This window comes from Oryzias melastigma, linkage group LG16 (assembly GCF_002922805.2).
Source record: "Oryzias melastigma strain HK-1 linkage group LG16, ASM292280v2, whole genome shotgun sequence".
Taxonomy (NCBI): domain Eukaryota; kingdom Metazoa; phylum Chordata; class Actinopteri; order Beloniformes; family Adrianichthyidae; genus Oryzias; species Oryzias melastigma.
This window is the reverse complement of record NC_050527.1, coordinates 10,831,398-10,845,066: the sequence shown is the minus strand read 5'-3', so window position 1 is coordinate 10,845,066 and position 13,669 is coordinate 10,831,398. Positions and strand designations below refer to the sequence as shown.

At 36.7% G+C, this 13,669-nt stretch overlaps 1 protein-coding gene across 4 annotated transcripts in view; it reads right to left on the bottom strand.

Annotated features, from left to right (window-relative positions):
• fhod3b (formin homology 2 domain containing 3b) overlaps positions 1 to 13,669 on the bottom strand; it is a 91,208-nt gene that overhangs the window by 18,346 nt on the left and 59,193 nt on the right. For all 4 annotated transcript variants that reach the window (XM_024267073.2, XM_024267074.2, XM_024267075.2 and 1 more), the window contains exons 6-8: positions 3,322 to 3,416; positions 2,292 to 2,403; positions 1,426 to 1,520 (exon numbers count right to left, since the gene is read on the bottom strand). In XM_024267073.2, coding sequence (XP_024122841.1) covers positions 1,426 to 1,520; positions 2,292 to 2,403; positions 3,322 to 3,416 — 302 coding nt within the window. The remainder of the gene's footprint in view (positions 1 to 1,425; positions 1,521 to 2,291; positions 2,404 to 3,321; positions 3,417 to 13,669) is intronic.

Here is a 13,669-nt window from a genome sequence, read left to right as displayed (position 1 = left end):
AACTAGATTCCGCCTCCAGCGGCCCCCGGCTGATTTGAGTTTGAGACCCCTGATTTACATTCACCTGAGAGGCAACAAATACAGTTTAGGAAGTTCAAACAGTTTAATTAAATCAGCTGTACGTACAAATGCAAAAGTACACTCTGTTTCCACAAGAGGGGTTCAGTTATGGAGCAGATATAATGAAAATTTTAAAAAAATGTCACAAACTTAAAACTACAATGCAGAATGATTTAATTAATTAGTTTCTGTATTTTTTTTTTCTTCCTTTTGATAAAGGATCATTGCGTACAGTCAGTGTATGTGTTCTTTGTTTCTTTTGGCTTTGGCGCTTGTGGTATTTTGTTCCATTTTGAGTTTGGATTAAGTTAAAAAAGCAAAAGGAAAAAGGACTTGGACTAGATAAGTACTCTAACTTTATCTAAAGCCCTGTGTATGTGGTTGTTAAACACTCCACTTTAGTTTATTTTATGTTTCAAGTTATAAAAAACTAATTAAAAAAAAAGCAAAAACTGTTAAGTTGTCAATGACAGAGTTATGGGCTATGTCCGAATTCCCACCATAATCCCTAACTACTTAAAAACTATATATTGTGGGACCATTTAATGCCTTGGAATTCAGACACTGTGCTCACAACTTTTCTTTATATATTTTTTTTTAAGCGCCGGATATGAGATCACAGAGTAAAAATCGAATCAATGCAAGCACTTCACGACATCCATTTGTTCTGATGATGAAAATGTGGATGGTTTATTAAAAAATCACATTTAAACATATTGTTCTAACGCAGTGAGAGAATTTCTAGAGCACTTGAATATGGAGTTGTAGATTCGGACAGCACTACAATATGGCGAACGCACTATATAGCGCACTTTAGTGAAGGAGTTTGGACATAGCTATGGCAATTTGTTCATTCAGAACATGCCAGAATTTCTTCATTTCAATCTTTGATCTATAAAATCATCAGTTTTTAAAAGTTCATCAAACATGACAAAATTAGAGCAGTGTCTAAAGTGACTAAATCCAATAATCAAATATAATTTCTTCTTTTTATAACAAGAAAAATAACACAATTCACAATTGTATCCTTCCAATACATCTATTCTAAGCAAATATCTTTTAGAATTGTAGTATCGTGACTTTTTTTTCTTTACTGTAGTGATGAAAATTGTACATTTGAAAACTGCTGCTGATATGATCTATTCAAGAATCTTATTAGAATAAGTTGGATCCCTTTTATAAACAACATGAGTCCTCTGAAAACTTTACAGTTTATAGTACTGAGTTTTAGTGCAGTTTCAAAGGTGCAAAAATCTTTGTATACCATAAGATTAATATGAAGTAAATGTACAATAATGGCAAAAGCGATATCTTTAAATATTAAAATGAGATTTTTGACTGTTTGTTTTCATAAAATCAGCATACCTTATTAATGAGTGTCATCCCAAACACCAGTAACTCCGTATCCACTCCATCCTTCTCATCCAGGATCTCCATGACGTTGGACCACAGCTTTGAACCTTCGGCATACACAACACATTATGTAAAACAAGAACATTTTCGGAACAAAACTGCCCATTTCTTTAAAGTTTGCACAAACTTTACAAACATCTTTCCTCTGAAAACGTATCATTGCCAAAGATCAGGAGTTTCTTTCCCATGAAGGAGCTAATCCATGCATTAGCTGTCATGTCAAGAACCGAGGATCATGTTTGGTCTCCTTATGCAACAGAAGCAGAGGCATGACACTGAGCTGAGACAGAGGGATACCCGACCCCTGCCGACAGGTGAGCAGCCCCCCTGTTGTTTGCCAAGACACAACGTGCAGTTTTCACAATTACAGGTAACTGAGCTCCACTGCAGGGAGGGGCGTTACAGTCTGTCTAAACCAGTCTTGGACTGTAGAACGGCTCAGTTTCAACCATGCTGATCAGTTTATCACTAATGTTCTCCTGAACAGTAGATATTTAACAAATAATGTCAAAATTCATTCATGGAGCAGCTTAATATTTTGCAAGTAACATCCCAATCTTGAATTTTTTCAAATAAATAAAGAAATTAAAATATAATTATCATTGTTTTTAACTTAAAAAAGTGTTTAACATTTGTTTCCTTGTTTTATATGTTTTAAAAGCAACAATAAAACTGCCACTCATACTTTAAAACCTAATAAAAGTATCTTGTTTATTTGATTAAAAACTACAATTTTTATTGTTTTTTAATAAACATCAGTAAAAGTTATGTCGGTTGTGTTTGGTGCCCAGTTTTTACGAGTTTATGGAAGCTCGTACCTTTTTTAGTGTCCACAGCATTCACAGCCTTTATGAGCAGGGCAGCGTTGCTTTCGGTGTACTCCACAAACACCAGCAGCAGCTTTAGAGCGGTCTTAACCACCAGACGAAACTACAACGACATTTTAGAAACATAAAACACAAGTTTCCTCTATAAAAACAAAATAAATGACAAAAAAATAAAGTGCCTTCATTTGCTGAAATCCTTCATACAAAGCATTTTTTTTTAATCATGTAATTTACAATCTTTTATACAAAGAAGTTCTTGACAAATAAAGTTTAGATGTTAACAAGATTTAATTTAAAGTCATTGAACGCCTACAATTTTGGAAACTTTTGGAGCTTTAAAAATCAAAAGTAAAGCTGGACCTTCAAATTACTTATTTTATGTGTTTTTCTTTTCTTTTCTTTTTAAAATTTTCTAGCTCCACCCCTGCCTCACAGGGAGGATTATAAAAGTTTGCTTCCTTCCACCCCCTATCAAGCAACCTATTTAACTTATTGTGACAAATAAATAGTTAAGAGTTACATTGTGTAATTTCATATATACAAAACAACATGCGCAATATTCTTGCTTTGATTGGTTTAAATAAACCATTTCCAATCCAATCTAATACAAAATTAAAACAAGTGTAACTTGAAGATGTTTTAATTTAATAATAAATCATTTTCCATAATGTGTCTATTTGAATGCAAATGAAAAATGCACTTACAGGTTTATTTTAGCTTTGAGAGGAAACATTGGCCTGAAAACCACTGAAACTTGGATTTTTTAGTGAAATAAAAGATCAGATTTAACACAAACAAAAGTCTTTAACCTCTTGACCTCTGTAGCCCATAGATCACAGAGTGACGGTACAGAGAACATCAAAGGGCATCTGCTGCAAACATGTCACACTGAGTGATCTATGGGGCGAGGGTGAATTATGCTGATGAAGCACGTCATCATTTCATTACTGTCGGTGCCCTGATGAGTTTTCTGAGTTCACTGTCTGCTGTTAGAAACTTCATTTTACTCATTTCTATTTACCTTAGATCCCACCAGGCTGTACAGCCACTGAACCGTTTCATTGTGAGAGATGAGACCGTTCATCCCATCCACATACAGCATGATCTGACCAAGAGCTGGGAAAAAAAACAAAAAACAGGGGGAACTGATTAATGGTCAGAAATGTTTTAAACACAAAAACAAAATAGTTCCAGCTCATGTCTATTTTTTTTTAAAGATGAATCTTTAATGCTCAAAACTAAAGAATAAAACCAGACAAGAGAACAAAATATCGAACATATAGATATGACTCCAACAAATAAAACATTATTACTCCAACTTTTTCAGTACTAATGAAATCAGGCAGGACATGGTGGAGATTTATAATTCAAAATCACAAGAGTTTACAACAAAAAGAAAGAATTATCTTTCCTTTTAACCATTATAATACAGGAAGCTTTGGTTCCTAAAACTAAATATATATACTTTTTAAAAGGTAGATTAAAGAAAATGGTTAAGGTAAAGGCTTGTTTCCTGAAGCAAAAAATCCAACTTTGGAGTCTAAATTCCAGGATGAACCAAAAGACGCTTTAAAAGCAAAATTCAATAAACTTTTAGAAGGGAGTCAGAAAATAACAGATTTTGTCTCCTTGATGTTAATATCTTTAGAAGTCATCTAAAATTCTCATTCTAAACATCAATTGTGAGCTGCAACTTCATCTTGGATTATATATTTATTTAAATATTTTCTCCCTTAAGCACAGATATGACAAAAATGTTTACACATGTTACTGTGTTTATATACGGATAAAATTGTACACAAGAAATCTCATTTTTGTGGAAAAAGTAGTTACAAAGTGCAAGTGAAAGAGACAGAAAATAGGTTTAAGTGTGCTCATGTAGTCTTTTTTTTTTCATTTGGTCATTGTTCATAACCACGAAATCCACAGCAAGATGAAAAACCAACACATAGGTGATTTTAAGGGTTAAAAAATAAGACAGAAGGACTTGACCTCTAAGAAGCATCTAAATGAACAGGATTACTCTGTCAATGGACTCCACCTTTACTGGATTTAAAACTGCTTCTTCCGACTGTTTTGGATGAAAATCTGCTAAATGTGTCATATAACTCTTTCTCTTTGGGGGCATGGAAGTTGTGAATGTGGATTTAATGAGCAAAAATGACGTTGATGTGTGCACACCAAACCACAGAGTGTTTAGAGGAATACACATGTGATGCAGCACAATCAACATCAATAGTGAACCAATCAGATTTAACTGGCTGTGTGCATAAATGGCTAAAACCTTTTCTGCACAAATATCATAGCTATTATCTCCATGAGCACCTGTATTAGGTATCAATCGAAACTCTACTTGAAGGAATGTGCACTGAAAGAAGGTGAGAAAACACTATGCAGCATTAATAAGACTCTTGAAAGTGTCGGGAGAACTCTGTAGAGACTAAATGTTCAGCTGCTGACAGATGAGACGTTATCATCGAGCCCACAAGATGAAACGTCTTTCAGATCACGCTGACATGTTATCATAAGAACTTATTTAAAAATCCTGCTAATAGGAAATGGATGCTTTTTCTGTTCAACCCCACTGCCAAGCAAAACAGCATCAACATGAATGTATATATATCTATATCATATATGCATTTCGTTCAGAGAGGCTTTTATTACAGATGCCAGGAACAACACAGCCTTTACCTTTTCTCACATACGTTTAAACGGAGTTTCAATCAATTATTCCGTGCCTGCGGCTGCTTATGTGGTCGTGAGAAGCAGAACCAGCGTTTACCGAGCAGTCAGGCTATGAAAACACTGTAATGGTTTAAAAGAAATGAAATTACTATGAGGAAACAGGAGGAATGTATAAACAAATTAATCTCTGAACAATCTCCAAATTAGCTGTCTTATCTCGCTCACAAAGTCCTATAGCAGCCCTGCTAAAATCCAACACATGTGTATCATGTAATACCTTTATTAATCAGATGTTTAAGCTGTTCTATTAAAGATGAGAAAAATTAGGTGTCCAAGAGAAACCTGGCATCACTTTACCTTTAATAGCGTAACCTACAGAAAGGAATTGAGGAGTAAATTGGAGCTGTGAGGTTCAAATCCTGCTTCTGGACTTGAAATGTGAAAACTACCAACCTAAACAGCTAAAGCTTGGAGAAAGTGTTTCTTTGGGGCCTCTCCCTCCCATAAACCACAGCAATTATCTTCCAAAGCCCAAGGAATGTACAGGAAAAGCTGCTTCATGACCACTGCGGAGGTGAGAAGAGCACCGAGGTCGGAGATGCAACCCGGCGCCAGAGGAGACTTAAAAAAACAAGTCAGCCGAACTTCGTTAGTGTTCAAAACAACCATGAAGACCATCTTTATCCTGGACTTTTTTATGTTATGTCAATGTAGTTTTAGTTAGTGAAAGAACATTTGAAGGAAATCAATATGAAATTGAGAGACTACAAACAAATAAACAAGGATTATTGGCATTCTTCATTCTTGGCACAACACGTATGGTACTGCAGTTTCAGGGAAACTGTGCCTGAAGTTTATATTATACGGTAAAGGAAAGAATAAAGAAAGACATAGTATTGGTAGCCATGCCTTAGCTGTCCAATCCTAGTCCTTCAATTTTCAGGGTTTATATAGCCCAGGGGTCAGCAACCTTTAACAGTAAAAGAGCCATTCGGGCCCCATTATCTACTGATCAAAACCTAGAAGGAGCCATATAGTCTTATTTAGGCTTTAGGAAATTTGAATTTGCCTTTATGTGCTTCTTATTGCTTTTTTTTTAAATAAATGTGAATTATGTGAAATATTTTTTGGTACCAACAAAAGCAAAAATATAAAAAGAAACTACTATATCTCAAAATGTGATTTTTTTTTCATTTTTACCTTTTACCTTTAGTAGAGGCCAAATTACAAAAAGAGCTAGCTTGTTGCTTAATTACTAGCTGAAATCCAAATTAGTATAAAATTCCTCAGTAGATTAAATGGGCCATAAATGTAAACATTCATTCATTTCATACATTTTCCCGACCGCTTTGTCCCTTTTGGGGTCGCGGGGGTGCCGGAGCCTATCCCGGCTACTGTTGGGCGAAGGCGGGGTACACCCTGGACAGGTCGCCAGTCTGTCGCAGGGCCTCAATCACACACACATTCACTCACACATCCACACCTAGGGGCAATTTAGAGTCACCAATGAACCTATGAAGCATGTTTTTGGACGGTGGGAGGAAGCCGGAGTCCCCGGTGAAAACCCACGCATACACGGGGAGAACATGCCAACTTCACACAGAAAGGTCCCAAATCCCCCAGCCGGGATTCGAACCGGGGCCTTCTCGCTGTGAGGCAAGAGCGCTAACCACTGCGCCACCGTGCAGCCCAAATGTAAACATGTTGCTAAAATAAAACCAAAACATAAAATTAGTCTAAAAACCCCAATAGATAACAAATTAGCAAAAATGTTAGCATATTGCTAAAATATTAGCTAAACTCCAAATTAGTATAAATAAAACTCTTTTGAGGCTTATTTAGCCTCAATTACTAGCTGAACTACAAAATAGCCCAAAATTCCTCAAAAAAATAGAAGCTAAAATAGAAACTAAACTCTAAATTAGCCTAAAAACCCCAGTAGAAAACAAACTAGCAAAGAACGTTAGCATGTTGCTAAAATAGAAGCTAAGCTTTTACGTTTTTTGAAAATTACTACTTTTTTATTTTTTATTCAGCCAGAGAGCCTGCATGGAGACATAAAAGAGCCACTTGTGGCTCTGGAGCCGCAGGTTGCAGACCCCTGATATAGCCCAATATCACAATGCAGGTAATTGTACAAAAACATTAAGTCAGCCATAAAGTATAAACAATAGCTTGTTGCTAAACTAAATTTAATAGAGTAAGATAAACACTGAACACACTAATCTAGGTATTCAGCAGCAAAAAGTGCATGAAGAGCTGGAAAACGGGCAAAACAGGAGGACCGGGATAGGGTGAAAATCAAGAATTAGATATGGCTTCAAAAATTATACTTAGAATATTAATGTATTGGTTTGTGCTTACTTTGAATTAAAGAGCTACTCCGATAAAAATTGTGTTTTAAACATGTTCTTGTGGTATTTTTGTCATGATGGAGGATGTATATGAAGAAACATATTCTTAAAATCGCATTTCTGAGTATTTCTTTAGTTAAATTGCTGTGAATCAGGAGCAGATGGAAAAACGCAGTTGGAAAAAGCTTGTAGTTGTTATGTTACAATAGATCAAAACAGTACAATTAAAAAAATGAGACAGGACAGCAATCAAAAACTACTTTATGACCTGAACTTTATGTTAATATCCTTTAAAGCCACAGGAGGTGATGTAAAGTCATTGTATTGGTCTTCTGATTAGCCTGCTCTTGCAGTTTCTTGCAGCACCATGCAGCCTAACAACCAAGGAAACGCAATGAAAGTTTATTTGCTGATTATGTAAAAAGCTGCTTTATTGCCTTTTGTCTTTTTTCTTTTTTTACATTTCTCCCCTCTGCATCCATGCCTCTGGCAAAGCTGTGATTTACAGTCCGTGTGTCATAAAAAGACAAGTTTACTGCTGAGCCCTTACTGTATATGAACTGGATTAAAACATGTTCATGATTTGCCTTCTATTTGTTCGTCAGATAATCACCCAGCCCATTAGAGCCAGACAAACTGCCTCTGCCAGAAAAATTCCAGTCACCACGCCGACTGCCAGACTTCAACTCAGCCTCATAAAGTAAAACAACTTGGGGATACTTCCATTTTCAGACATGGATTCATTTGCGAGTGTGAGACAAGAGTTGGTGAGTTCTTAGACGAGAGCGAACTCCCCGGAGACAAAGAAGCAGACCTAATGGAACAATGGCGTGGAGGAAGGCAGAGGAACTTCTCCAGCGTTTGGCTGAGCAAGCTCTCCTGGCACAGCAGACCTAATGAGCTGCAGTGCTGAGGAGGGCAGACTTGAGGGCGGCTGTGGCTCAGTAAATAGAGCATTCATCTGCCAAACAGAAGATTGGTGGTGCAATTCCTGGCTTCTCCAGTGTCCTTGGGCAAGACACTCAATCTCAAAGTGAGCATAGAAATCGTTGGAAGGTCCAGAAAAACTTTGATGCACTTGTCCGTGGATTCAATAAAGGCTCAAGATTGACAGCAAAGTGTGATACAGAAATTAAGCCCTTCTCAAGCATTCTTGGGGAGGTGGAATACCCCAAAAGCAGCCCAATGAACTAAGAACAGCTGAGTCCAACAAGAGTTTGGGAACATCCATAATTTTAGATGTTTTGGATGAGCAGAGGAGTTTTTCTCCTCTGAATGAACTGATTTTTTCTGAACCTCATACTCTGAAAAAAGTGAAACATTGACTCAATTAACACAAATTTTGTAACTTTTACATTTAAATTTTACAAGTTTATCAAATTAAAATTTTGGGTCAATGGTTTACTCACCTAAAAAATGTAATTCAATAAAAACAAGCACCTTTAAGTGTAACAAGGCACAGAGCTTTCATTAATTGATCCAATGTTTCACTTTTTACAGTGTAAGTCATTGCCTCGCCCCAGGTTCACACGGCTAGTGTTACGGCTCTGATTTGAGAAACCACACTCTTTATGTAACTTTAAAAGTACGAGAGGAAATCCTACTGCAGATGACCACAATATATGAGGACAGATCTGTCTCATAATTCAGAATCTATAATTCACAGATGTGCATTTCTGAATTATGAGACAGATCTGGCCTCATAGAATATATATCTGTTTCATTGAGTTCAGATTTTTGCCGGATGCCTAAGCTGGACTAGGGGGGAATTACTGTACTTCCTATATAAATGGCGGGTTATCATGTGAACCTACGTGAGTTTGGAGTTTCGCGAGGTCAGCACCAGAGCCTGTGGCTGCAGCCATCAAGTAACCAATATGCTGTATCTAGAGACCGAGTTACTTGATCTTCAAATTTCACATTAACGGAAGTGTGGTCTCTACTGGCAGGTAACCCTCAAGTTCTCCGCTCTACAACAACTTCATATAGATGACCAACAAATTCCAGTTTTCTGAAAACTTTATGCCTTTTCATTTTGTAAAAAGGAAAAGTTTTGTTGTTCTAGCTAAGGGGTCTACAACGTTTAATGCTAAAAGAGTCATTTAGGTCAGTTTCCTACAGACCAAAACACAGCGAGAGCCACTTCACCGTTCAGAAAAATATGCTTTATTTATATTTTGTGACCATTAAGCCACTCATTTATAACATGTAGTGTTTGAATATTTATAATAATAGAATAATAACAGCTTTATAATTTTCTTAAATGTCAAATAAGATATTCCTCATGGAGCTGAGATACTACAATTAAAAATGCAAAAAAGGTAAAGCCAAGCATGGACTTTTTTAACAGTATGATGATATAGGTGAAGAATATCATTTGAAAAATCAATTTTTCTAATGACAAACCTTTCACTTTGCTTAATTATCTGACATGTTAAAAATCTTAATGACAAACCTTTAATAACTAAAACAAATTAACCAAAACTACAAAAAAAATACTTATATTGTTGGCATTTTTCTTCAAAGCTCGAGAGTCACAACATACTGTAAGATACACAGTTTTCTTTAAATTCACCCAAGTGGAAACACTGGGTCATGTGCTCACACTCCAGATTCTGTCTGATCTCTTGTATAACCAGATAATTCTCTGATCCTATCTGATCACAGAATGAATAGAGGTAAACCAGTCGGTAAGCATGACAAAAACACATATGCAGGAAAACTGGCTGCCATTTAGAAAGTGCAGAGTAACTGAGCTTACTTTAGCACATTAACTGCGGACAAAATGAATAAATGAAGGAAATTTTGAATTTTTGCCAGTGGATGAGCTTTTTGAATAATGGAGAAACAAAAACCTTTTTGGCAAAAGCGTCTCCGCGACCCCCACCCACCTATAAAGGGAACTGAGTGATGACACGCGGCAGATTCTTACAGCTCTAGAGAGAGAAGTGATTTCAGTAAAGGTCCTTGCATGTTTCATTACTGCAAAACGTACATTTTCTTCCAAATCCCGCTGCATGTTTGTAAAATGGTCCTGTCAGAGGCAATAAAATAGTGTTTGACAAACAAACCCAAACATCCCTTTAATATAATTGGTATGTCTTCTGACTTCTGTTACATTAAAACAGACTCTGGGTTGGGGCGGTAATTCCCCTGGCAGTGGGCTTGTTGAGCCTGAAAACATCTACAGATGTAGAGGGAACAATAAGTGGAGGCAGAAAATATAGGTCAGGCAGGTGGGGTTGAATTGGGTCCAGTTGCGAGCTGTCTGGTCATGTGAGTACCAGAAAAGGAGTGGAACATGAACGAAACTCTGTTTTACCAAAACGTCACAGCAGATTCCTTTTTTTTTTTCCCTCTGGAGAATTTGTGATTTTATGTCACAGCAAGTACTGTGTGTCAGTCAGTTTGAAAGGACGGGGTTTAATTCACAGAGAGCGGTAAAAGCTGGAAACAAAAACAAAATTGGGCCGGTGAAGTGGGGAGCTGGGACATTCTGAGCTGAAACCAAGCTGAACACACATTTACTAAATTTCCTCTCACTAAATGAAGTTACTCCTGGCGTCCCAAAAGACAAAGCTTCATGCTGCTGATGGAAACATAAGACAAATAAATGTGTAAGCAGCTAAAATTGTAGTTTCATGCTCAAATAATTTTTCTAAACTAAAGTAGGCAAAGCAAAAACACACTTAAATTTAATAAATCCAATTTAGCATAAAGTACTGCAAACAGTCTTTTTTTATATAGTTTTAAGCTATTTTTGTGTTACATTTTTTAACAAATGAGATTATAAGTTTAACATTTCTGTCTCCTATTTCCAGCATTCAACATCCTTGAGTTCCTAACATTTTTTTTTTACTTTCTTCTTTGAATTAGAACTTTACAGAAGTACGCTTTGCAGGAGGCTAACTGGAAAACATGAGTGTGTTCCCGTGAGACTTCATTACTAACCTGAAGTTCAGGTTTCTGCCGGTATGCTGGAGAGCTCTCCTTTCATTTGCAGCACATTACCATTCCAGATGCACACGCCAGTTTATCTTTGAGGAAGTGACACATTTTCTCTTATTTTCTCAAGAGCTCTTTTTTTTTAGTTTCATCTCAAAAATAAGAAATACTAACTATCTGCATAACCAAAGCTGGGCACAGACAGAATGGAATTGTTTATCCAGACGATGGGACATCGTAAAGGTTTCCCCACCAGAACAGACAACCCGTAACGCAGCCAGACAAAGCAATACACACTGTTTCCAGGAAGAGCTTCCAGCGCTGCTGTTAACTCAACTGTGTCTGGGTTTTCACTCAAAGCTCAATAGTCAAAACAATGATCCTCGTTCTAAATTAAGAGGATTAAAAAAAAAAAGTATGTAATGATACACTGGAAAAATATTTTGTTTTGTTCGTGGCGTATGTTCACCTTTATGTGCAAAAATGGACGCCAACAGGATATAAATAGTGATTATTATGAGTAAATGTTACAGTTCAGATTGTGGGATTTCAGTAGCAGCAGCTGTAAAGAAAATGGGAGCAAATTGCTGCTTTGTGTTTGCATATTGTGAACTTTTGGCTCACACATTATCTTGGCTAGGAGATTAAAAAAACAAACAACACAACAAAACAATGCAGATGTGTCAGTCTTGGCTCGCTGATCTGCCACATGTGCAGCTTAATGCCACCTTACCGAAAAGTGCAGTTGCAGAAAAAGCGAGGAAGGAGTTTCAGATGCAGAGTGACACTAAAAACTGGATGGAGCTCCACAAACACAGTTTAAGAGGCAATAAGATGCTTGACTAGGAAACTTGACTTTTTCCAGCAAGGCCGGCTGACACGTTTCCTCTGGAAGTCAGAAAGTTTAGGTGCTTCAACTTGCAGTGTTATAACAGCTGTGCCATTAAAAAACAGCAAATCTGAGAGATGCGCCGCTTCAAGTAGGGAAGAAAACACCAGGAGATTAAAGGATTAAATGAACTTTGTGCGTAAATTCTTCCTAAGCATTTTTAAAATATACAATATGGTGCATGGTAGAATGCAACAGAAGATCCCATGTGACCACTTATGAGTGGTCACAATATATCTCTGAAAGGTGAAACAAAAAACCAAAGACTGCTTCACTCCCAATTAGCTTCCAGCGCTGCACAGAGACGCTGAGTGTTTTGTCAACAGCAGTGTGCAGACAGAACTGGTGTGGCCCTTCAGAAGTGCACACAGAGAAAGTGTAGCTAAAAACACAGCTTAAACTCAGGAATGTCAACATTTCAAAAGGGGGGTGTAATTGTTTCAAGTTTACTATAGATGCTGGGACTTTAATCCACCCTTTCTGTCTGACTATCCAGCTTTTGCAGTCCCAGATTTACTACAGCGGGCGCTTTTGTTCCTGTTTTTATTTGACAAATGAAATGGAAACACCAGGAAAAATAGTTAGAATTTCCTCTCCTATTTCCTTGTTTTTCCTCATCCTTATTGCAATGTGTTTTTCTTACATACCTTCTGGCTTACTGACTCCTAATGAGAACATATCTTTAAAGGGATACAGAAGCATCAACAGCATTGTCAACAGGATTGTGTAACACTGCCAGCCTGGTTACGTTCCTGCTTCTCACAGTAGGGGTCACACCAGCTAGAGCAGCCCTCTGCTAATAGTTTTATCAGCAAGTTAATTGAAATTTTAACCAGAAATCGCATCATAAGCATTTTAAAAAATATGAACTTACACAGGGATCTCCAACCTTTAACACTTAAAAAGTCATTCAGGTCCATTTTTCACCAACCACTACCCAGAAAAATCTTACCCTTTAAAAAATTAGGTGCTACTTTGTATTTATGTTATTGTTACTAGAATGAAAAAAAATGGATGAATTTTTTGCATTATTAAAACACAAAGAGAAAAATGCCTTTTTTCAAAATATGAAATATATTACTTTTTTAAAAAGGTTTATATTAGGGGTGTAGGGAAAAATTCATTTGGCATTATTTCACAATATTTAATATGGTGATACTTGTATTGATTTAAAATGCTGACAAGATGATATTTAATTATTTTTTTCTGAGTGTCCTTCAGCGTCTTACTAAGTTTTCTTCTTAAACTCCCGACCACTAGCTGGCAGCACAGCAAACTGAGCCTCTTTGAGCAGCTCTACACACGACCACAACAACAACAAGATCTTGCGTGACTCAGCTTGTGTTAAATGTTCTGTCAGGCTTGCGGTTTTTGTTGTCATGAGACATGTACTTCTTAGTTTTTACTTAGGATGAGTACTGAACCAAAACTCTGTGCCGCGTTGCTGTCAGTATCAATATACAGTTGCAGTCCTTAATGTTGTGATCAATAGATAT